This window comes from Podarcis pityusensis (assembly GCF_964106645.2).
Source record: "Podarcis pityusensis genome assembly, chromosome: 13".
Classification (NCBI taxonomy): domain Eukaryota; kingdom Metazoa; phylum Chordata; class Lepidosauria; order Squamata; family Lacertidae; genus Podarcis; species Podarcis pityusensis.
The window spans coordinates 17,163,909-17,189,584 of NC_138038.1; the positions used below are offsets into that span (position 1 = coordinate 17,163,909).

General features: G+C 46.1%; 2 protein-coding genes and 1 long non-coding RNA gene across 4 annotated transcripts in view; all 3 read right to left on the reverse strand.

Annotated features, from left to right (window-relative positions):
- LOC308460688 overlaps positions 1–22,553 on the reverse strand; it is a 91,290-nt gene extending 68,737 nt beyond the window's left edge. Inside the window, exon 1 of the long non-coding RNA XR_013978724.1 lies at positions 22,259–22,553. This is a non-coding gene — a long non-coding RNA (uncharacterized lncRNA). The remainder of the gene's footprint in view (positions 1–22,258) is intronic.
- Positions 405–21,522, reverse strand: PNKP (polynucleotide kinase 3'-phosphatase). Of its 2 annotated transcripts, none has more exons than XM_080978741.1 (17): positions 21,421–21,522; positions 20,590–20,729; positions 17,149–17,195; positions 16,547–16,996; positions 15,541–15,620; positions 13,542–13,599; positions 13,317–13,424; positions 11,979–12,050; positions 11,025–11,073; positions 10,080–10,150; positions 8,131–8,223; positions 6,004–6,100; positions 3,369–3,430; positions 3,140–3,249; positions 2,949–3,036; positions 1,594–1,655; positions 405–773 (listed from the first exon to the last, which is right to left on the reverse strand). In XM_080978741.1, coding segments are annotated over exons 1-17 (1,710 nt in total). In that variant the 5' UTR covers positions 21,423–21,522; the 3' UTR covers positions 405–652. The 2 variants fall into 2 exon arrangements, with proteins under 2 accessions (XP_080834867.1, XP_080834866.1); XM_080978740.1 differs by having other exon boundaries at positions 21,241–21,465.
- A 1,737-nt stretch (positions 22,554–24,290) lies between the features above and the next one.
- The window catches only part of TRPM4 (transient receptor potential cation channel subfamily M member 4), a 43,276-nt gene continuing 41,890 nt past the window's right edge, over positions 24,291–25,676 (reverse strand). The window contains exon 25 of the mRNA XM_080976539.1: positions 24,291–25,401. Within this exon, the coding sequence (XP_080832665.1) occupies positions 25,397–25,401 (5 nt within the window). The 3' untranslated portion in view covers positions 24,291–25,396. The remainder of the gene's footprint in view (positions 25,402–25,676) is intronic.

Below are 25,676 nucleotides of genomic sequence, written 5' to 3' on the forward strand. Positions count from 1 at the left end.
TGTTTCAGCAAACGTTTTAGCCTTCTTTGCCTTATGCAGTAAATGGAAAGGGCCTCTTTGGAGCTGCGTACTCTGTGGCTCATACAAAAGAATGTGATGCTTTCAAGTACATTTCAGTGCTCAACTTCACATTTAATTTTGTCACCCTTTCTTAATCTGGTGTGGAACGTTGGCTCTGCTGAGGGGCAGGGAATAAGTATAACCAGACTAGAGCTTTTCTAAAGCAAGAACTAATTTGTCACCAGTCTTTTATCCTTCTCCAACTGTTCCCTATAGTTCTAGGCATGCTAGCCCAAGAGCAGAATTCTTTCCAAAAACAAGTCTTAATGTAAATTCCCCGTTCTGGCTTTATTTGGGTGACAAAGAGATCTATAGCTCTCACCTGAAAAATAAGAGGACAACTGTTTGGGTTCCAAAACTTTTATTTCTCATGGTTTCTAAAATGCCTTTTCACAGGGGAAAAGGGAATCCTATTATATAGTCTCCACTCCCATTTTCAAACAGCCTGAGGACGTTCTACAGCCCAAAGCGAGGTTCCCCTTTGACCAGCAGGGGGAGCCATCACACTTCATAAGTATACCTTTCTTTGGCAACAGCGAGGTACATTTCGAAAAAAAGGCTCTGTAAGATGGGTGCAAATAGTAGGACAGTGTCATCCCTCAGAAAATTGCCGGTAAAGTGACTCTAGTTGAGAATCTGCAAACTGAGGTACAAAATGAATCTTGAGGATTTCAGAGAAACCCTCGTCCAACGATGGTGCCACAAACTTATTCCTAGCAAAGAGAGAGAGACAGCTTTAAGTGACATTTCAGAGATGCAGCCTATTCAGTCCTCAGCCTATTTTCTGGAACTAAGTTAGTGTTAAGTACATATATTTTTACTTGGGTGTTTCATGGCGAAACTTAGAAGTGAAAATGGACGTGGGGAGAAGTGTCTAATCCCCCACAGTTCATCTCAGGGTTGAAGTTCAAAACAGGCCATTTCCCCTTTCCCCCCACACCTTGAGAGCTAGTAGTTCACTTGTTTTTACCAAGTGAGAGCTGGGTGACAGGGACATGCAATATTTGTGCATAACAAACACAACAAAATATAGTTTGTTCAACGCAAGTGTACAATTCTGCTTTCTTCATTCTTTAGCGGGTGACGGCTAGCTGCCAAAGAAATCAGGGTGGCGGTACAGAAACAGCCTTCCCCATCAGTGGCCGGACCTACATTTGGGGGGCCCTGAAGCTTGAACTGTTACTGGGGGGGGGGGCCTCGCAACCAGCAACGAGGTCTGGGCAACCACCACTGCTATCTTCTTCAATGGGGTTGTTCTACGACAGATCGTCACACCTTTACAATATCTGTGCTACTGACTCTCAAAACTTTGGGACTGCTGAAGAATATACAACAAAAAATCAATTTGAGTTGTGCGACTCAGATTGGGTCTACTAGAAATGTTAAGCAACATGGCCTAAAGTCACTTCTGGGGCCACTGGGATTAGGGCCCCCAAAGCTTAAGATTCATTAGTTTCATAGGAGCTGCACCCTTTTCCCCTCCTCATGCCACTACAAGCTTCCCTCCCTCCTATAAGTAATTCAGAAACTCACTTATAACTGTTCAGGACGATATCATTCACGGGCACATGCCCCTTTTCCGTCATTTCCCGGAACTGAAATGAAGAAGAAAAAGAGGTTGCTCTCTAGTCATTCTGGGGGCTGCTTATTTGAACAGGACGTGGGGATGTTCCCCTTGGGGGCAAGCTGGCTGGCGTCAGAGCATGAAGAAACGAGGAGGATCCCACTTCAGAAGTGCTTCCCACAGCACACAGTTAATCTGCACTGGCCAATAGCCTACACAGCTAGCAAAGAGGACTGGGTAAGTTCATGAAGGATGTGCTTTGATTAGACACAACAGAAAGAAGGAAGGAAACAAAACAAAACACAGGGGAGGCAGCACTAACTGGAAAGAGACAAAGGGAAACTCCAGGAGCTTGGGGGCACATGTCAAGTAGCAATCTATTTAAAACGTGTCCCGTCCCTCCCACAACACATCAGAGTAAACAGAAATCCAGACTTCACTTTCAGAGTAGTTTCGGCTACAGTTGTACCTTGGTTCTCAAACGCCTTATGACTCGGAATGTTTTGGCTCCCGGGTGCTGCAAACCCGGAAGTGAGTGTTCCAGTTTGCGAACGTTTTTCAGAAGCTGAACGTCCAACACAGCTTCCAATTGAGTCCAGGAAGCTCCTGCAGCCAATCGGAAGCCGCGTCTTTGTTTTCAAAAGTCAGACGGACTTCCAGAACGGGTTCCGTTCGAGAACCAAGGTACAACTGTATAAGATACGGCGGGTTAAGAATGCTGTACATCACTTCTGAGAGAGGCTATTCATAAACAGAAGAGGTACACGTCACAGTCTTAGGTTGCTGAGTTAAAGCAGGAATGAAGTAACTTTTTTGGCGGTGGACCACATGCCAGTGATGTGCCAGAAATGGGTGCTCCCTCCATGTCACATGACATTAGGTTGAGGGTCGCAGATGCCTCAACCCTTAACAATTTGGAAAAGCAGGGGCTCAAATCCAGCCATCTCTCCTAAATCCCAGGGCTCTCATTTACTAAACTATTGATACTGTCCATCAGGGCACTTCTCCAAAGACAGGTGACTTGTTTCAGGGCTCCCTAACAAACCAAGGTCTCCCATGGGTCACTTTGTGGTACAGCTCTCAGAGAAGTAGGCATCATCTCCAGCTCTGGGAAGGGGCAGCCTGGCAGTTTGGCTAATGATAAGGCTGACTATATGAGAGAGAGAGAGAGAGAGAGAAATTGTTTTGCAGTCTTGATTTATTTCTCCAGAACCGGGGTGAAAGCAGAAGAGCGGGGAACACGAGTTCAAACAGGTGATCTGGTCCCTCCTCTGGAGAAAAAGAGGCAGAAGCTTTTTGATAACTTTCCTAACAAGCTACTCACTCTGTTGTTGTGCTTGGCTTGTTCCAATGAAGCAGTGAACAGGAAACAGCGGCAGGGAACGCCGGCTTCCTTGGCGCACTCAATATACCTGGTGGGGGGGAAAGGGCACAATGGTTTTTTAGAGAACTTTGGAAGCCTCCTGCCTGCTGGATGAGCAACATCACCACATCTGGTGACCAGAAAAGCCTCACCTGGATCTCGATTCCAAGTCCGGATTGGTGTTGTCCACTATTACGCTCTTCCCTGTCTGCAGTGCTGCTTGGCATGTGGCCACACACTTCTGCCATGAGCCAAGTGTGTCCTGTAAGGGGGAGTGGGAGAAGATGGGTTAGAAGAGAGGAGAGGAGGAAGAAGACAGGCAGGACCATCCTCTTGAATTCAGCAGGACTTACTCCCAGGCAGCCGACGTCTCCTACTTACCCGGTTGGCATAGGCGTAACCAGCAGAGGCCAAATGTCGCTTCAAAAAAGTTGACTTGCCAGCTGGAGCGAGAGAAGAAGACGGTGGTGTTAAAAGCAGTGTTAGAATCTGAGATATGAAAGCAAGGAGCTAAATGGCACCTTAAGCCCAGGTTGTGGCTGCAACAGCGGAATGTCCAGGCGCACTTTTTTTTAATAACAAGAATACATAGCTGAAAATGAATGAACTGCAGCTAAAAAATTATGTTCATTTTTTCACATGGTCTAGTCCTCCTTCCCCTGCCCACCCCCCTAATATTCTTAAGAGGGTCTCTTCTCCAGTCTTCAGAGAGTGGCTTGAAGTGGGGAGGCAGAAAAAGGTCCTCCTTTCCTTCCACTCTGCAGTTTTAATCTGAAATCGTAGGCGCAGTACTGCTCCCAGAGCTCAGAAACTGCTCGCGCTACTGAAATTCCCTGTCGAAAAATGCGCCGAGAGCAATGGGAGTTTTGAACTCTGGTTAAAAGATAAAACGGTAGAGCAGCGTTTCCCAGGGCTTTTTGACCCAACATCAGTTGTGGCACCGTACACTTTGCTAGAAATATTTACATCCATCTCAAAGGTCCCTGCTGCAGACATAGCTTTGATACTCTGCAACATTGTCCTCGCAGCATCCCTGACTATCACAAGGCCCTCCTTTTCTTTCTGAACTAGCTCCTTAATTGGGAGCACCGCCATTACTAGGAGATGTGTTCTTTGTTCTCTCGCTGTGATTATTAAAGTTTCTAACTGGTAAGAAGACTCCTTTTCCTTTGTTCTGCTTATCTATTGCCACGGGGGGAGGAAGCTGGTTCCCTGAAGCCTGACATCCAGTTGGGCTGTTAGTAAAGGTGCCTTATTCCACAATTCTACTGCTCTGTAGCATAAGCCTCTCTAGCGAAAGCACAGCCCCATCATTCCGAGCCCAATTCCCCCCAGCCTTTTGACCAGGGGTAGACAACCTAAGGTCTGGGGGCCGGATGCGGACCAAACACCACCTAAATCCGGCCCACGGACGGTCCGGGAATCAGCGTGTTTGTACACGAGTAGAATGTGTCCTTTTATTTATTTATTTATTTATTTTATTTTTAAAATTCTTTTTATTAATTTTCATAAGCAAACAGAAAAACAAAACAACCGTACATAAAAAAAAAGAGAAAACAAAAACAAGAACAAACAACAGAAAACCTAAACGGACCAAAAAAGAAACACACGAATTGACTTCCCTCCATCTCGGTTTTGGATTATATAAGATTGTAATTCCATTCTGCAGTTTTCATTTTATATCATCTATGCATCGCAAGAATTATGTTAAACCTATTGTGATTTTTAGATTTCTAGAATTTGTTTCCATATATGTTATAAATTTGGTCCAATCGTCATTAAACTTTGTATCTTTTTGCTGTCTGATATTCTGCGTCATTTTTGCCAATTCTAAGTATTCAAATAGTTTAATTTGCCAATCTTTAACGGTCGGGATATTAGGGGTTTTCCAATTTTGTGCTAGTAGAATCCTAGCAGCTACAGTTGCATATTGAAACATTATGTAGTCTTCTTTTTTAATCTCGTCTCCGATCATACCTAGGAGGAAGGCTTCGGGTTTTTTAACAAAGGTGTATTTAAGTATCTTTTTCAATTCATTGTATATGGCTTCCCAAAATTTTTTTATTTCTTCACACTTCCACCACATATGATAGAAACTGCCTTCTTTGGATTTACACTTCCAACACCTATTATCCCGGGTCTTATACATTTTTTCTAATTTCACGGGGGTGATGTACCAACGGTACATCATCTTTTCCATATTTTCTCTAAGGGTGGTGCAGGCAGTAAATTTCATACCTTTATTCCATAGCCTCGTCCAATTATCATAATCCAAATTATATCCAAAGTCTATTGCCCATTTTATCATAACTTCCTTGACCTCCTCATCCTTAGTATCCCATTCTAGTAACAGGCTATACATTTTGGATAGAAGTTTGGTTTTACTTTCTATAATCTCTACCTGGAACCTAGATTTTTTTCTCATTCATCCCAGTTTTTTTGTCTTCTTTCCATAAGGCATTAATTTGATGGTACTGCAGCCAGCCTGTTAGTTTGTCTTTTAGCTCTTCATAGGGTCTGATTTTCCATCCTTTTTCAGATCTTTCCAGGAGGTCTTCATAGGTCCATCTCTCACCTTCTATATTCGTTTTGTGTGTCCTTTTATTTAAAATGCATCTCTGGGTTATTTGTGGGGCCTGCCTGGCGTTTTCACATGAATAGAATGTGTGCTTTTATATAAAATGCATCTCTGGGTTATTTGTGGGGCATAGGAATTCATTTATATTTTTTTTCAAAATATAGTCCGGCCCCCCACAAGGTCTGAGGGATGGTGGACCGGCCCACGGCTGAAAAATGTTGCTGACCCCTGCTTTTGACTAACCAAGGGAGGAAAAAGCCTGACAAACAGTTCTGGGTTTAGCAAAAAAGCTAAACTCCAGTTGGGAATTGAAGCGCATGGAAACTCCCCAGGGAAGGGCATCTGTTGCCCATGAACACTTGTTGAGACTGGAGGAACCTTTTGCACAAAGTTTTGGAAAACAAAGCTTGGATAAAGAAGGTGTGAATGGCCACTCACCAGCAGGGAAGCCAACAGCTACAACCACTTCTGGGGAGGAAGAGGTCAGGCAAGCGTCTGGAGGATCGTACAGCCGTGCCTTGGGGTCCAGTGTTCGCTGTGTAAGAGGAGACAATAATGGCAAATGTATGAATATACCATATTTAAGACGCACCTGACCATAAGACGCACCTAGTTTTTAGAGGGGGAATGCAAGAAAAAAAATATTCTTTAAAGGGAACGCTGAGCAGAGCCTGTATGCGTCCCAGGCTCTGCTCAGCGCTCCCTTTCACAAGCCTTGTGGAGTGTGTGTGCGGCGCTTGCAGGCCTTTCCCCAAGGATGGAGAAGGGCAGTCCATCACTGACGGGCTGCCCTTCTCCCTCTTCAGGGAAAAGCCCCCAAGAACCGCACACACGCTCCGCGCGGCTCTTGCGGGCTTTTCCAGGAGGTGGGGGAAAGGACTGAGGGGCTGCCCTCTGTCCCTTCCCCCACCTCCCGCAAAAGCCAGCAAGAGCCGTGCGCTCTTTAAAGGGAGCGCGAAGCCTCCTCAGGGCAGCGGGATGAAGGCTCCCCGTGCCCTGAAGAGGCTTCACGCAGCTAAGCCAGAAGCTAGAACAGCAAGAGGGAGCGCTGCGCAGCGATCCCTCTCGCTGTTCTCGCTTCTGGGATAGCCGCGCAGACTGCATTCACTCTATAAGATGCACACACATTTCCCCTTACTTTTTAGGAGGGGAAAAGTGCGTCTTATAGAGCGAAAAATACGGTAACAGAGACTCAGACATTGTATGTAATAGTGTTAGGCAAGTCTGTCAGCTGTGCCTATTAAACCCTCTGCTTTTGCAGATCTCGCCAGGTCCAATTTCAGTGGGGGCAGAGAAAAGGGGGGAAATGCACACTCTAAATTGGAATAAGGTGCTAAAATAATGCGAATGTAAAACTTTGCAAGAATAGCCAGGTGACTACGTGCAGGTTTTCTCAGCAAAGAATAAATAAATCACAGTTGCTGACTCAAAAGCTGCTTAACTGACTAGCAGACAAGCCCACTGCTCAGCCACAGTTTAGGATAAAGTTCTGGTCCTGCCACCCACATGGCTTTCCTTTTTTAAACGGCCTTCTGAGTAGGCAGAGAACATGCTGGCACGCAACACTTTTTTTGCCTTCAGCTTCCCACAAATCTTGGAAGTGGGGAACCACAAGCGGCAACAGGCAAACCTTTCCAGTAACTTTCTTTGGAGGTTTATTAAAGGCGATCTTTTGTTCAGCAATCATTCCCACTGCTCCTGCCACTTGTCAGCCGTAAAGAGGACCTGGGTTCAGTCATATTTTTGAGCAAAGATGCCCTAGAGCAGGAACCCGTAGCCCTCTAGATGTTGATGAACTAAACTGCTATCGTCCCTGACCATTGACTGGCCCTGCTAGATGGGGCTGATGGGAGGTGGAGTCCAATAATATGCAGAGGGCCAGAGGTTTCCCCATCCCAGGGCTAAGAGACTGCTGGCGAGAATAATAATAATAATAATAATAATAATAATAATAATAATAATTTATTTATATCCTGCCCTCCCCAGCCAAAGCCGGGCTCAGAGCAGCTAACAACAGTAAAAATAACACAGTTTACATAAAATCATAATCATTTAATTGAAATACATTCTAAAATCAATTCATTCTAAAATCAATTCAGACTCAAATTAAAGGTAAAGGAAAATGGACCCCTGACAGTTAAGTCCAGTCGTGGCCGACTCTGGGGTTGCGGCGCTCATCTCGCTTTATTGGCCGAGGGAGCTGGGGTACAGCTTCCGGGTCATGTGGCAGCATGACTAAGCCGCTTCTGGCGAACCAGAGCAGCACACGGAAACGCCGTTTACCTTCCTGCCGGAGCAGTACCTATTTATCTACTTGCACTTTGACATGCTTTCGAACTGCTAGGTTGGCAGGAGCAGGGACCGAGCAACAGGAGCTCACCCCATCACGGGGATTCGAACCGCCGACCTTCTGATCGGCAAGTCCTAGGCTCTGTGGTTTAACCCACAGCGCCACCCGCGTCCCTCTCAGAGTCAAATTAATGGCATGCAAAAAGGCAAAACCCGGTTTTACATGAACAGAAAGCAAAAGCGAGCCCAGCTCTAAAAGAAAGAGAAATCATTCACCGGATCAAAGTTGGGGAGTGCAAACGGTGGCTCTTTCCAGCCCAGGAAATACACTTCGGGGGTGCGGAAGGGAAGCCCAGCATTCAGCGCGAACTGTGAGGACGGGCAGAAGGGAGAGCTGTTAACGTGGGGAAAGGAGCCAAGGAAAAGTGTGAGCTGATGAGAACGACTTGTACTCTTGGCAGCCAGAACGCACACACTCCGTGGCCACAACAAAAGTACACCCAGTACGTGCAATTTGCTTGTCGGCCTGTTCATCTTGTGTCATTTGCTTCCAAATTCGCCTAAGGCTTTGAAATCCTCTGTCTAGGATTGAGAGAACGAGGAGAATGATAATAAAATACTCCAGATAGGTGTGCCACCAGGAAGGGATAAGGGGCACTGAAGCTCTGCCTTTGCTTCCCTTCTTAGTCCCCCGCTGACTTCTAAGATTTTGCTGCCTACACATTTTCAGGTCTGCCCCGCCCCCCTATGCACCATGAAGGCTAGAAACTCGTTTCAAAAAGAGAAAGCAGAGATTCTCAGGCCCGTGAGTTCCTTACCATACACAAATCAAACACATCTTTTTGTGTTTCTAAAACATCTGGGGCAGAACAGGTTACCGAAGGCAGCAGTAGCGCATGTATGCTGGTTGGCTAGTAGCTGGCTGCTAGGTGCTCGATGTGGGCTGCCAATACCAGCCCAGATTTTTGTGTAGAAAGCACATCGGTACAACTTTTTCCCTTTTTCCAGCTCAAACACTTCACTGCAAGGCACCACTTCCTCAAATAGCCAAAACCAGGGGTCAGCAAACTTTTCCAGCTGGGGGCCAGTCCACTGTCCCTCAGACCTTGTGGAGGGCCGGACTATATTTTTTTGGGGGGGGGGGATTCCTATGCCCCACAAATAACCCAGAGACGCATTTTAAATAAAAGGGCACATTCTACTCATGTAAAAACACGCTGATTCTCGGACCGTCCGTGGGCCGGATTTAGAAGGCGATTGGGCAGGATCCGGCCCCCGAGCCTAAGTTTGCCTACCCATGGCCAAAACATTCCTAAGACTAGTGATATGAGGTTTCCAAATTATCTGTGGGATTTGAGGACATCAAGAAAGGTGGTAGAGGGAGAAAATGAGGTGAAAGGCCATGGTTTCATCCCCCCTCCCTAGATTTCAGTGGAGGACTATTAAAACCTGCCACCTTGAACTTTTGAAGGAGAGGTGGGATAGAAATGTTTTAAATACACAAAAAGTTTGCTTTTATTTTATTTTTTTAAAAAAGGAGGAATTCCATGAGTGCTAGAAACTTGGCTTTTGACTGAATGCTGATACAGTGGTACCTCAGGTTATACACGCTTCAGGTTACAGACTCCGCTAACCCAGAAATAGTACCTCAGGTTAAGAACTTTGCTTCAGGATGAGAACAGAAATCGTGCTCTGGCGGCGCGGCAGCAGCAGGAGGCCCCATTAGCTAAAGTGGTGCTTCAGGTTAAGAACAGTTTCAGGTTAAGTACGGACCTCCAGAACGAATTAAGTACTTAATCTGAGGTACCACTGTATTCTAAGGATGCTAGAGGGCAAGTTCTGTGTATCTAGTATTTACCTGGGTACAAAATACAGTCCTGAACAGCATTTCCATGACAGCAATCACATCTTGCCTAAGTAAAAACAGGAGGGACCCTTCGGTCAATGTTGACAACCAGGTTGATGTCAATGACTGTTCTGGACTGTTTAATGATTACACACTTGTTTCAATGTTTTCTGCACGCTGCCCTGATATTGCAGCATATAAATGGCAGTATGTAAATTCTTTTTGAAATAAATAAAAAAAACCCTGGCGGAAGAGAAGAGGGGGAATAGTGGGTGCTAAACCAGAGCAGTTGTTCTTTAATCCAGGTGGCCAAATTTTCTGTTTCGTGGTTAAGGGAAACTGAAGGAGAAGACAGGAAAGAGAAGAATTGATTGCATACCAAGCGGTCGCTGCATGAGAAATCCTTCTTCTTGTGTCCCGGGGCCCAGTTTGGTGGTCGCCCAGCTGCATCTATGGACAGAAAGGAGCTATGAAAACACATCCAGCAGCAGAAGGTGGAAAACTCAACAGATCATTGCTAACGCTCACAACTGGGGCATGTAAATTCAGAGTAGGGGAAGCACAGAAACAACTTTGCCTGCAGTGAAGATGCACAAGCCTGAAATTGTTCCTCGCTCCCACCAAATGAAGGTACTAAGCAAATTGCACCCATTCTCTCATTATACAGTGGTACCTCGAGTTACATATGCTTCAGGTTACAGACTCCGCTAACCCAGAGAACTGCTTCAGGATGAGAACAGAAATCGGGCTCCTGCGGCACAGCGGCAGCGGGAGGCCCCTTTAGCTAAAGTGGTGCTTCAGGTTAAGAACAGTTTCAGGTTAAGAACGGACCTCCAGAACGAATTAAGTATTTAACCCGAGGTACCGCTGTACTGTGACTAGCATCCCATAGCATTGGAGTGGGGAGTGTGGCCCTCGGCCTAATTTCATGCGGCCCTCTGTGTGTTCTTGATCTCCGGGCTGCCTACAAATCGCCAGTGCGGCGAAACGGTTAAGAGCGTTGGAGTAGGGCCTGGGAGACAGGAGTTCAAATCTCCGCTCTACTATGGGTGATCTTGGGGCAGCCACCATCTCTTAGCCTAACCTATCTCGCAAGGTTGTTTGTTGCGATGGGGAGGAGAAGGAGGGGAACCAGTCACACCATCTTGAGACCTTGCAAGATGAAGACGGTATATAAATGTAATAAATAAAACGAGCACAAGAGGTTGGGTTTGTGCAGAAAGTGAGAAATGGAACTGAGCAACACTGCAGCCTCTGCGCTCTATTTCCCCGTGAGGGCCACCAGTTCTTAGGATTCCCAGCTCAGCCTGAGAGTTTTACTCACCTCCAACATAGACGCTTTGCTGCAAAGAGACTTCTAGGCCACCGTTTGCCTTGGAAGAAAGTTTGGGAATGAGGGGTGGAAAGTCAAGACTTGTAGTGATACAGATCTCTCTCTCTCTCTCTCTCTCTCTTTCCCACCCCTCTGCACCCCTGTACCTTCCTCCTTTCCTTTCAAATTCGCATGCTGCCTTTCTACATTGCGATACACAAGGCGGATGAGAAAATCCACAACAAAGACCACCCCCTACACACACAACCCGTAACAATCTGATCCAGCCACACTGGGAAAAATGCGACCTTTAAAACTTAAACCGATTAAAGTAACCTTCAGCAACCTACAGCGGTACCTTGGTTGTCGAACTTAATCTGTTCTGGGAGACCGTTCACAAACCAAGGCGTGGCTTCCGATTGGCTGCAGGAGTTCCCTGCGCTCAATCGGAAGCCATGGAATCCCCGTCGGATGTTCGGCTTCCAAAAAACGTTCACAAACCGGAACACTTACTTCCGGGTTTGTGGCGTTTGGGAGCTGATTTGTTCAGGAGCCAAGCCGTTCGACAACCAATGTACCACTGTACAGTGGTACCTCTGGTTACATATGCTTCAGGTTACATATGCTTCAGGTTACAGACTCCGCTGACCCAGAAATATTACCTCGGGTTAAGAACTTTGCTTCAGGATGAGAACAGAAACTGGGCAGCGGCGGCACAGCGGCAGCAGGAGGCCCCATTAGCTAAAGTGGTGCTTCAGGTTAAGAACAATTTCAGGTTAAGAACAGACCTCCGGAACGAATTAAGTTCTTAACCCGAGGTACCACTGTATTTGAAATACGAGGCACGGTGGAATCAAAATAAGCGGATGACGGAAAATTCGCTCCCAACCAATCACAATGCAAAAGGACCAGAGTACGGAAAATAAAACTAACAGCAAAGTCACAATAGGTGAAGTCTCAAGTCACCTTCTTGCACAGGTGCTCCCACATGCCAAGGACAGGTTTGCGGTAAACGCCAGAAGCAGTCGCCACAAAGACCTGGGAGGGGAAGGATGGCAGCAGGGTGAGATTGTCCCATCCTTGTCCAGATAAAAAACATCCTGGCGTTTTATTTTCATAGTGTTTTCAATCTCTCCTTCCCTTCCTTGATCAAACATCTCTGGGCCAAAGTCTGGGGTGTCTCTACTGACAACCAGCAACTTTGGCTGAGCCCCAGCCCATGCCCAATGGGGGACAAGGTGAGATATATTAAACTGGCTGGAGAACAGGAAATGGGAACAGTTCACCGTTTCGAATTCTGCATCGCCTTGATCTTTGCGCATGGCTGCAAATCCCTGGAAACTACAGCAGAACAGCAACTGAGGGACTTAGGCTTGGGAATGAGATATTTTCTCCCCTAATTGTAAATTTGTGGGGGCTGGGATGGGGAGAGAAGAGAAAGAGAGATTAGGGAGGAGAGAGTGAGAGAGAAAGAAAGAGAGAGAGTGTGTGCTGGGCGAGAGGAGGTTTAAATAGATAGCTCAGCTGGTAGAGCATGAGACTCTTAATTGTTGTGGGTTGTGGGTTCGAGTCCCACCATGGGAAAAGATTCCTGCATCGCAGGGAGTTGGACTAGATGACCCTCGTGGTCTCTTCCAACTCTACAATTCTATGGCTGCTCTGTGAATGTTGGGGAGAGCATGTGGATGCATGTATGTGTGTGGATTAACTGTTTATGTCACTTCCTGTTTATGTCACTTCCTGTCCACTGCTAGGACGTGGCCCCTGGGCAATTACCCACAAGGCCCTTGGAGCCCCCAAAGCCCTTCACCTGTTTTTAACTCTTTCAGCTTCATTTCCTCTTTCTCTCTCTCTCTTAAAAGTTTTTATTTATACTTTTCGAGTTTATACGTTTCATTAGTTTTACAATCAATTTAACATTTCAAAATTTGACTTCCTTCCCCCCCTTTCTACGGTTCCTTATTTTTTTTTAATATCTTCTGAATATCCAAATTCATTTAATTTGCTCATTTAATTATCTACTTCAAATATACACTCTTATGAAACTGCACGTTATTACAATAATCCTGCTAACGTTTCTATCTGTTTGCAATTTATCTGTAAATATTCGATAAACCATTTCCATGCTTCCTCTTTCTCTATCACACACACACAGGCACAAAGCCACCCTCTTCTATTCTGCAGGTGGCACTTATACCATAAAATGTTTGCTTCCAAAGCCCACTCCACTTTCCCTGCTCAATGGGCAACTTCCCTTTTGCAAAGCATTCTGGGAGATACACTGTCCTCCCTGCCCCAACTCACCTGCAAGGGGATGCCAAGCCGCTCCACCACTGCTTCCACCTTGGCTTTGAAAACTTCGGGCCTGAGGCGCCCACGACTGATGCCCATCTGGTTGGTAAAGATCACAACCTGCCCAGTTGGGGGAGTGGGGAAGAGAGGGCAGAGATGCAGGAGAGAAGAACACAGAGGTGAGGAGAGGAGAGGAGAAGCTGGAGCGAGTAACATGGTTTGGGGAAGATGCATTACCTTGTACCCCTCGCTCTGAAGCTGCTTCAGCTTGCGGGGAACCTCGGGGTACAGGATTCTGCAAAACAGAAAGGGGTGAAGGGCAATGACTGAGTGCTGCTCTCCCTAACCCAGGCAGGCTGTGATGCCCCAGGGGTTGCTGGATACCAACTCCCACAACAAACATTACAAGCAACACGAAGACCAGTATACTAGATAGCACTGCAATTCTTATTCCATGATATACATGATTTAGTACAACAAAAACAAAGTAATAGATGCATATCCTCGTGACGACTGCTCCATGTGCATTTTTCTAATCTGTGGGTTGTACTGAAGAAGATTCCAGTCAGAACAGTGAATTATGGTGCTGGAGGAGACTCTTGAGAGTCCCATGGACTGCAAGAAGAACAAACCTATCCATTCTTAAGGAAATCAGCCCTGAGTGCTCACTGGAAGGACAGATCCTGAAGCTGAGGCGCCAGTACTTTGGCCACCTCATGAGAAGAGAAGACTCCCTGGAAAAGACCCTGATGTTGGGAAAGATGGAGGGCACAAGGAGAAGGGGACGACAGAGGACGAGATGGTTGGACAGTGTTCTCGAAGCTACCAGCATGAGTTTGACGAAACTGCGGGAGGCAGTGGAAGACAGGAGTGCCTGGCGTGCTCTGGTCCACGGGGTCACGAAGAGTCGGACACGACTAAACGACTAAACAACAACAACAACACTTCGGCACCATGAATGCCTAAAAAAGTTTTACCGCTTAGCCCACAGGATAGCATCTATTACTTTGTTTCAACTATAGACTTATTATACTTTCACAGACTTTCCAAGATTGACAGACGTGTGTTCATTTGATTTCAAATATATTAGAGAATTTACAAGTGTACACGCTTTGTTTTTGTTGTACTAAATCATGTATATCACGCAGTAGGAACTGCAGTGCTATCTAGTATACTGGTCTTCGTGTTGCTTGTATTGTTTGTTGTGTTAAGTTTGCAACACAGGGGTTTGTTGTTCTGTATTGATGGATACCAACTCCCATCAGCGTCAGCCAGCCTGGCCATTTAGGGATGATGGGAATTGTAGTCCAACTCCATCTAGAGCAGGGCTTCCCAAACTTGGGTTTCCAGCTGTTTTTGGACTACAGTTCCCATCATCCCTTACCACTTGTCCTGCTAGCTAGGGATGATGGGAGTTGTAGTCCAAAAAAAACAGCCGGAGGCCCAAGTTTGATCCCAATGCTGATGGTATGTTGCTATGGATGACATTAGAGTGCAAAGTACAACGCGGAAACACCAGCACAAGCTCCCGTTTTAGTGCCCTTGTCCTACAAGAACCTGATGTCACTCTTATAGAATCACAGGAATGTAGAGTTGGAAGGGAACCCCAAGGATCATCCAGTCCAACCCCCTGCAATGCAGGATCACAACCACAACCAGGGAGCTCTTCTCACTTTGCCCCATGAGTAGGAATATTCTCCCTTCTATTTATTACATTCCTTAGCTTGCCCTTCTTCCAAGGAAATTAAGGCAGTGTCCTCGGCTTTCCTCCCCACCCTTCATTCTTACAACAACCCTGTAAAGTAGGCCAAATAGTGTGTGTGTGTGTGTGTGTGTCTGGGCTTCTTTTCATAAACCACTTTGAGGTTTTAGTACAATAAAGTGGTATATACGTGTTGTGCAATGGAATAAAATAAAGAAACGAACACAGGTCTCCCTTGTCCGAGCCCGGTGCTCTAACCACTAGGTCACAGTCTCACTTTTATTACTCCCCCTCCTGTCTTTCCTCCAAGCAGCCCATGGTGGCATATGTGGTGACTTCCCCCCACCCAATGCCTGACCCACACATTAATTGTTGGGAGGTACACTGGGCTGGCAGAATGAGCTTCATGGTTGTGGGAGATTTGAACTCGGGCCTCTCTGCACCTAGATCAACACAGGTTTTGCCATGGACCACGCTGGCTGCCCATAATTCCCTCCCCTCCCCTGCCTCACTGGTATCTTGCCCCACACTCACCTCCAGTCATCGGGGCTCGTAGGAAACACCTTCCCAGACTGCGTGGTGATTATGGTCCCATCCAGATCGAAACCTGCAACCTGGGCAGAGAGGCAGAAAGAGGGCCAAGGATCACCTAGGCTGGCGTCAAGCCTCAACTTCCAACTATCCCCCAAAGCAACATTGCTTCCCCACTTCCTGGTTTTGAGTAGCCCTACCGAGATCTCTCAGGTGAGCCTGCACAGGACACCACGTTTTAAAGGCTGGAGAATATTAATTAAACAAAGGCCTGGTTGAAGAGTATACAGTGGTACCTCGGGTTACATACGCTTCAGGTTACATATGCTTCAGGTTACAGACTCTGCTAACCCAGAAATAGTACCTCGGGTTAAGAACTCTGCTTCAGGATGAGAACAGAAATCGTGCTCCGGTGGCGCAGCAGCAGCAGGAGGTCCCATTAGCTAAAGTGGTGCTTCAGGTTAAGAACAGTTTCATGTTAAGAACAGACCTCCAGAAAGAATTAAGTACTTAACCCGAGGTACCACTGTATTGCCCAACCTGCCCAGATGATGTCCTTGACGTTTTACTTTAGACATTTGTATCACGTCTTTCTAAAAAAAAAAGTACCCAAAGAATCTTGTGGCAAAAAGAATAAGCTACAAAATACAATAAACAGACCTCCATGTTAACAATTAAAAAGTTAATTTGACAGAGTTGAGTTTTACTCAGCGCTGGTTATTTATCCCGTTTTACCATTTTCTGATGTTTTAATTATTTTAAGCTGACTTTCGGCCTACGGTTCCAGGCAAGTGATGCCAAAATTTGCCCTTCTTACATTAAAGAAGGGGACAGGGTGGGGCGCAAGATGGAACCAGAACCTTTCCCCAAAGCAGCCTCCTGCCCCCTGTGTTCTCCTGGTGTTTTGGACTACAATACCCATCAGCCTCAGCTAGCACATGGGCCTAAACAACTCTAACACAGCCCACAAGAAGCAATGCCAGCTCCTGCTGAGAGCTGTAGTCCTTACTTTGGCGCTGGGCACCACCCCTTTCTTTGTGAAGACCAGGAGCTTGCCATGGTCCTCCCAGGAGTCGTGCGGCTGGGGAGCCTGATGCGAGAGTTGCAGCTGCCGGCGAGGCTGGCTCTGCGCCCGCTGGGCTTGCGCTGCCGTCTCCTGCAGCTGCCTCAATTTCTCGGCCACCGAGGGGTCGTCGTCGTCGTCTTCCTCGTCCTCGGAAGGCGAGGAGGTCTTGGGCCGCTTGGCAGGCTGGGCCTTGCCATCCTCCTCTTTTTTCAGGGGGCGCCGGGGACTGAAGAACTCCAGCAGGGTTTTCTTCGGGGAGCGGGAATCTTCCTCGAAACGGATGCGGTAGGGATACAGCCCATTCACCAAGCACAGAGTCTCTCCCTCCTGGAGCGTGGTGCTGTCCCCACAACGCAGGTGTATCTCCTCCACCGACGTGGGGTTCACCCCTCGCTGTCAACACACCAAAATACATTAGGGGGCCCGAGTGCGACCAGACACCCAGAACAGCTGCTTCACCCTCCTAGGGAAACAAGGCTCCCGTACGAGCAGAGCCACACACACAAGGCTCGGAACTGGGACGATCTGAACTCTCCCTGTCTTACCTGCGTGACTCGGACGGATCTATAGGCATAATTGGCCAGCAACTCCACTGCGAGGAAACAGGAAGAGAAAACAGGGCTGGTTACACCCGCAAGGCATGTCTAGAAGACCCAGATTTCACAAATGGAATCATTAATTCACAAGACTAAATCATTTTATTTTATTTTTTGAAAAAGAAATTATTATTATTATTGGTTTGCACATATTACTTTACAATACAGATGTACCAAAGCCAACACCATTTCCTCCCCATCCCCCCAGACATTTACATTTTTATTTCCTCAATCCATCATATTATTCTTTTCTCCTTCCTCCCACTTCCCTCCACCCCCACTCGATTTCCTCCACATTATACAATTTACAATAATCTTTGCATTCTACAACCTTCTCAAATCATCTATATATTCTTATTATCTTTCCTTACTAATTTTTCTTCCATCCAGTACTTCACATTTTACTCTAGGCATATTAGCATATCTTTTTTTGAGCAATATTTTGCCATATATTCATCAAAACACAAGACTAAATCAGAACTGGAATTGGTGGTGCTGGGCTTTTTCTTTTTAAGGAGTTATGGGTGGGTGGGGAGGGAGAGGAAGAACGGCGAAAGGAGGAAAGAGAAAATGGAGGAAGTAATAATAAATAATAATAAAAAAAAGCAGTACAGTGGTACCTTGGTTGTCAAACTTAATCCATTCCAGGAGTCAGTTTGACTCCCGAAACAGTAAGAAAACTAAGGCGCGGCTTCCGATTGGCTGCAGGAGCTTCCTGCACTCAAGTGAAAGCTGCGTCGGATGTTCAGCTTCCAAAAAACATTCACAAACTGGAACACATATTTCCGGGTTTGCAGCATTCGGGAGCCAAGCCATTTGAGAACCAAGGTACCACTGTATCAAGAAACCAGAGGGAAATTAAAATAGGTAGAAAGCAGAAATAATTCAAGATTATTGTATTCTATCTATCTGCTGAATTCTATATTCACTCTTTTATATCAGGGTGGCCGCATCTGGCTGTGCTCTGATGTCCATCAATCCCACCCTCGTCGCCAGTGTTAAGTTGTGGGTGAACATATCAGACGACACAGCGATTCTTCAAACAGCTCTTGTTTATTCACAGAACAGAACTGAACTGAAGGGTTCAGTCAGCCTGCTTATATAGAGCTCCAGTACAATGTTACTGTAACAACTTTCTAAAACTATCCAATCACTGAACGTCACTTTCGATCCTTCATTTGCATAACTATCTATAGTATCCCCCTGCTGGCCCAGGGTGAGAACTTCAGTACATAACAATAACCATAATACAATAATCTCTAATTATTCAACAGAAATAAGTACCACGGAAATTATTAAAAAAACACCATGGATAATGGGATGGGAAGTCGACAAAAGAAAAAAATATTATGTACTGGAATTTTATGTGAAATTTGTGGAAATTTAATAAAACATATTATCTACAAAATGGAAAATGGGTAGAAAGCAATGGAAAGGTAAAATAAGAAAGAAAGAAGAAAGCCTCCCACTGGCAAAGCAGGCGAAAGGAAGGCACAAAAAATGAAGTCATTCTACTGCACTGGCAGTAGAGTTCCACTGGCAAAGGTACTGCCTGCTTTCCATCCCATCGTGGCAATCACTCCATTTCCTACAGTGTGTGTTGTCAGGGTGGACCAGCTAAGAATTGGGATCACCAGCTCAGAGGCAATAAGGTGGTGAAGTGTGCATGTGTGTGTATGTTGACAGGGTGGTGGTGGTGGGAAAAGTGCTATTGCTGCTCCCCCTTCTGGCTCGCTTTGCCCAATGACGGGGCCGGCCCCAGTGGCTGGAAAGGCATGCACAGGCATCAGGGAAGGTAGCATTTCTAGAAGCTGCAAAGGAAGGGGCAGATGTTGATCTCACTTGCATCCAGCTTTTCCCTTGAGGGTGCTCAATGTAGATTACAGTGGACGCTCGGGTTGCAAACGTGATCCGTGTGGGATGCACGTTCGCAACCCACAGTGTTCGCGACCCGCGTCTGCGCATGTGCGGGTTGCAATTCGGCGTTTCTGCACATGCGCAAAGCGCAATTTAGCACTTCTGCACATGCGCAGCTGCCGAAACCCGGAAGTAACCCATGCCGGTACTTCCAGGTTTTGGCAGTCCGCAACCCAAAAAAACGCAACCTGAAGTGGACACAACCTGAGGTATGACTGTATGTGGATTTCACATCTCCACCACCTCCATTTTAATCTCACAACCAAGTAAGGCAAGTTCTAGGCAGGAAAGTTAATGACTGGCTCAACAGGGATTGTGCCCAGGTCTCCTTGACCTGTCCAGCATGGTGGACATTTACACCGCACTAGCTCTCTGTAGTTCCTGATGCCTGGAAACTCTTGCAACTACTTCTCCCCCCAGGAAGTGCTCAGATTTGTCATCCGTATCTGCACTTAGTTCTGTTTTCGTTCTGTGGCTCCCGCAGAGCAGCAGACATTAAACCCATGGGGTGCAGTCAGGCAGAACAAAAAGGAAAAAACCACACAACTTCACTTGGAGGAGTTCCAGGAAAGTAGAGCATTACTAATAAAGGAGTGTAGGCCAGGCCCGTCCAAGTCCCAAGAGATTGCGATCTACTCCCAGTGTAAAAAACTGGCAGTGATCTACCAACTGTCATTGCGGACTGACCAGAATTGTTGAGCTTTTTTTGGGGAGACCAGAGCTCTTGAGCTTTTTGTGGGGAGAACACAGTTGTTGAACTTTTTTTAAGGGAGAATGAAATACTTCGCTCATCTCACACTCCACCAATAACAAACACACACACCACTAAAGTCAATCACTGTATTCCACACCACAATGATAAAACACCGAACTCTGCCCACTTGGTGCGACAGAGGAACAGACTGAGGGGGGCAAGGGGCGGAAACATTCATTCCGAAGTTTTTCTAAGCTTGTGATCGATAAGGATCCCGCGATCGACCAGGATCACCAGGGGATCTACCTGTCGATCGTGGTTGACCAGTTGAACATGTCTGGTGTAGGCTATAGGGTCACTTGAGTTAGTCATATACCAGAAGCCTAAATATTTTTTCTCTCTCTCTTCAGGCCACACATCTCACCAGGCCTACTGCTGTTTGCCTGGCTGGAATGTGTCCTTCGACTCTCGACAAGGCCTCTTGCTTGCCTGCATTGAGGAGTGTGAGCCTGCATGGAAACCAGCCTATTATACCTGGTTAAAATTCATATTTGTTGCTGCAGCTGCTTTCGCATCTGGCCCTGCCCACTGCTGACATACGGAACTTGGAAGGTTGTGTCCCTGAGAGTGACCCAATCAAGGGGATGAACAAGAAGGAACAATCTGTCAAATGCTGTACAAAGAATCTCAGAAAGTTCAACATTAGACCAAGCACAATGATTGGAGGGGATTGTACTAGCAGGAAAAGAAAAATTCCTAACAAGAGAAAAATTACTCACCTTGTGTCCGGGAGCATTTTTTATCGGTGACGAGAGTCTCAGGTCCCCTGCCCAGAACCACAGTCACACCATCAGGCAGAAGAACTGGATCATGTCGCTTGTCTTGGCTGACGAGGAGGCACCGCATGGCACTGGGCAGCCTGCGGATGGAAAAGAATGGTTTGGGGGTTTGTTTTTTTAAAAAAACTTAGAAGACTCTCAAATCTTCCCAATTCTGAATGGTTTATCCATAATTGGGGGAGGGGGAGCTAGAAGTTTCCTATTTTCCAAGAGATAGTAGATACCACCCGAAAATAAGAGAAACGTGTTCCACTGAGAAAACCTGGCTCCTGAACTCTGAACGGGAGGGCTATGTTAGAAATCATATATTGTTTTGAGAAGGTGAGAGATTGGTGAAATGAAAACAAGGGTTGGCGTGTGAGAATTGCTCTAAAAGGGCCAATAAGGAGAGGAAATCGAATATTTGAATCCCAGAGTCATGAGAAAACCTATATTTAACTTTGGGGAGTGGCAGAGTTTAGAGGAGAGGAACATAAACCACATCATCTCTACTGGGTGTCTTTCTGTATGGGATGTTTGTTGAGGAAAGAGACCATTTCTCACAAGGAGCAAAACTGCACCCCGCTGTAATGCATCTGAAACAGCAGGTACCTCAAAATGCCTGTCTCTTTCACAAATATAAGCTGGTACAAAAAAGAAAGAAAGGAGAATTTAGGTTTGTATTTCTCAGGGGGTCCTCCTGTCCAGACAGAGGAGCTGGCCCTCCTGCATTGAAAGAGCAAGACCACCCCACTGCTGTTGCTACGCGCAGCAGAAGAAACGAGGACCCACATTCAGCAAGCTCGTCCCTAAGCAGGAAGTCTGAAGGAGGGCTATGACGCCTTTTCCGGTGGCTTAACCGGAAGTGTATCCAAGCCCGGGCAGCTGAAGTCGAGGCAGGACGTTGCCCTGATCCGGGGCATAGAGACAGGAAAGTTAAGAGTCACACGAAGCGTGAACTTTCGGGTTTCGTTTTGAGTTTTTAGTTTTTTTAAAAAAGCCGCCATTGGCCGGAATTCTCTCTCTTGGGCGCAGAGCGGCGCCGCTCTATCGTTTGTCATCTCTCAGGGTGGAATTGGAAATGAGAATGATATTCACCGCTAGAACGGCGGTGCATGGCTCCGTGAGGTGGCTATCCTTCCTTGGCACCGTTGTGGTTGGCTGGTTTCCTTTTTTTTTTTGGTCAAGAAACACAGCTGAAGTTAGCCAGCAGCAAAGTTCAGCTTAGCGAGGCAACGCGGAAATATTCCAAACCAATCCGACAACTCTCTGGCGGTGCACATTACTCTACACTTTTTCTATCTCTATGGTTTGGAACGAGAGACGATGCTTCCAAGCGAGCGCTCTGCCGAAAGCGGTCCGACGCTGAGCGCTGACCATTGCGAACGCGTTCCGAGGTCGAGTCTAGGGCAGCCTCTCTCCTCTCGTCTCCGCAGTGGGCGCCCAGGTGGAATATGCTCCGGTGGAAGGGGCTGACTGGCAAAATAGCATCCGTTGGTTGTTACTGTTATTATGCTTATTTAGTCCAGTTTGCTGTGCCTTGCTTCCTCTACACTCCTCAGAAAGATAAATGGAAGTGTCAGAATGCAAAAGCAGCATCTTAATAGGATCCCTAAAGCAGAGACATCACCTTGCCAACAAAGGTCCGTATAGTTAAAGCTATGGTTTCCCAGTAGTGATGTATGGAAGTGAGAGCTGGACCATAAAGAAGGCTGATCGCCGAAGAATTGATGCTTTTGAATTATGGTGCTGGAGGAGACTCTTGAGAGTCCCATGGACTGCAAGAAGATCAAACCTATCCATTCTTAAGGAAATCAGCCCTGAGTGCTCACTGGAAAGACAGATCCTGAAGCTGAGGCTCCAATACTTTGGCCACCTCATGAGAAGAGAAGACTCCCTGGAAAAGACGCTGATATTGGGAAAGATGGAGGGCACAAGGAGAAGGGGACGACAGAGGACGAGATGGTTGGACAGTGTCCTCGAAGCTATCAGCATGAGTTTGACCAAACTGCAGGAGGCAGTGGAAGACAGGAGTGCCTGGCGTGCTCTGGTCCATGGGGTCACGAAGAGTCAGACACTACTAAACGACTAAACAACTATATTATGAGACCAAGAAAGCAACCCTGGGAAACAAGAAAATGAGTTATTCTGTATGGAGCCAACAAAGATGCTTCAAAAGCACAGGGCAAAGCAGGACCAGGTCTCTCTCTCCCCCCCCCCCCCCCCAATCTGGGCTATCTGCATTTGACATTCACACTGACTCCATCAAGCCACATAACCCACACAGCTCCATCCTCCCAACTCCTTGATGTCACGCTCACCTGCTGCTCTGCCTGACACCTACTCAGCTCAAGGAAATGCTGTAATAATATGGCAGCGGCTGGCAAGCATCCCATGAGCAGAGCAACATGTGTGTTTGTGTGCAAGATGGCTGCTGGAGTCCGTGGGCTGGGCTGACTGGCCTGACCCTAATGGCATTGCTGTCGGTGATGTGTTGGGAGAATAATAATAATAATAATAATAATAATAATAATAATAATAATTTATTATTTATACCCTGCCCATCTGGCTGGGTTTCCCCAGCCACCCTGGGCGGCTCCCAACAGAATATTAAAAACACAATAAAACACCAAACATTAAAAACTTCCCTAAACAGGGCTGCCTTCAGATGTCTTCTAAAAGTCAGAGAGTTGATTATTTCCTTCACATCTGATGGGAGGGCATTCCACAGGGTGAGTGCCACTACCGAGAAGGCCCTCTACCTGGTTCCCTGTAACCTCACTTCTCACAGGGAGGGAACCATCAGAAGGCCCTCGGAGCTGGACCTCAGTGTCCAGGCTGAACGATGGGGGTGGAGATGCTCCTTCACGTATACTGGGCCAAGGCTGTTTAGGGCTTTAAAGGTTAGCACCAACACTTTGAATTGTGCTTGGAAACGTACTGAGAGTCGATGCAACAAGGCAAGACAGCACAGCAACAACCAGTCATCATTACCCTGGTACGAGCGCAGGAGAATGTAAGTCAGCAAGGGGCTTCAGGGACACAGCTTTGGGGCTGCTGCTTCACTCTGCCTAATGGCAGGGACAGCCATAGGGTAAAGTTCCCTTTCAGGTTCATGGACCCTCCAAAAGTCATTTCCAAAGTGTATTTCCATATAATTACCCCAGTGTGATATGATTACCAGCATGTCATGGTTTGGGGGAGAGGGAGGGGAGTTGTGCTTAAAGTGCATGGCTATGTACACAGTCTCCAATGTGCTAATATCGTAATACCTCGGGATTTAATTCCCTCTCCAGCATTTCTGGAAGTGAATCTTCTTGAGTGGGTGAGTGAATCTTGTTTCTAGGGCACACCGTGTAAACATGCACCCAACATGAAGTGCATATGGCGCCTAAGGCTGCCTACAGTAGATCAGACATATTTTTCTTTAACAAAAGAAAAACGACAGATTAATAGAGCATATGACAGGGTGCAAAGAGACACCAGAAATCTCTAACAGCAGAGGAGGGTGCGGTTCACAAACTGAGAATTCTGACAGTAGAAGCAGACTTTATTTCTCTCTTTTCACTGATTTTGCCCCATGTTCGGGAAGGCGAAAGCCTTTTCTTTTTAGACTTCGGTGAAGTTTACCATGATGATTGTCAAGAACTCAGGTTCTAACATAGGCTTCTAGAACATGTTTTATTGACACTATTTTTTTTTTAATCAAATGCATTTAAATCTATTACAAAATATCAAAATCTATGAAAGAGCATAGCAGTTTCCTTCTGTTATTTGCTGCAGTCCTGAGAACGATCAAACACCACTGCACAATACTTCTCTAGCAGAACTAGAAAAAGTAGTAATTCTTGGACAATGAAAACTGCATTTTTGATGGGGGGGGGGTGAATCTGGCTCTCTTAACAGTTTTCGTTCATGGAGGAAGACCATTCAAAAATCAAAACATACAGGAAAACATTCTTTTTCTGTAATCTGAAGGACACAACGCCATAATCATTCTCTCCGAATGGGAACTTGTCTTCCAGAAGCATAATGCAAGTATTTTATTTTTTAATAATGAAAACAACAATCCAATTGTCCTACCCACCCTTGTTAATTACACACAAGGATAAAGAGCATGTCATTAAAAAAAAATCTAACAAAAGGAGTCAGCAGCTGATTGATGTTCTGGCCTGCATGTAAAATATAATTATAATCTAGTCTATTGCACTTTCATCTTGCAGAGGTTTCTTTTTACTGTCCATGTATCATTCATTCTCACAGCAACCCTGAGAGGTAGGTCATTCTTTTCCCCATTTGCAGAAGTAGAAATTAAAGACTGAAACAGGCCAAGTTCATGACCAACTTGAAATCTGAACCATCTCTCTCTCTCTCTCTCCACAGTCTCCTAGTTAAGTTCTTCAAGCTGAGTGGAAGAAGTCCTGAATGGTTCAACAGAAACAAGAATTGTCGATTCAAGAACCTTAGCATGTCTGAGAGGTTACGGGTGTGTAGATAGTCTATAGCAATGTTTTCAAGTGAAAGTGGGTGTTGGTTCTGAGCTATCTTCTATTTCACTGTAAACGTTGACAGGTAGACTGCCCGGGACGCTGGTAAATTTCAAGTTTCTCCATCATCTGTGGCAAAGCCTCTGGTAGCCAAGGCTCTGCCCACTTCACCCAGGCCCCAGGCAAATATACCTGTAGTTCTGTGAGTGACAAGTGTTCTGAGCAATTCACCTCTCTTCAGGTAAAAGGGCTGATTCTTCTTGGAGGTTCCATGGAGAATTTTAGGCTGCAAGGAAAGAAAGCAGCATGTGAATTTCTAATTGTGATGTAGCTGCAGTTTTTTCTTCAGCTGCTGCAGGGTTAGAATAGCTCCCAGCTGTCTTCAGTTTCAAATGGCAGATAGTGGTTTAAACACTGATTCCATTATTATGTCTTGCCACCGTCCGGCAAGCTGTTCTGTTTTGCTTTTTTAAGCATCAGACATGTTCACCTTGGTGCATCTAAAAAAATAACTAAATGCACAAACAAGTCCTAAAATGTTGTAAAGGATGGAAGGATGGA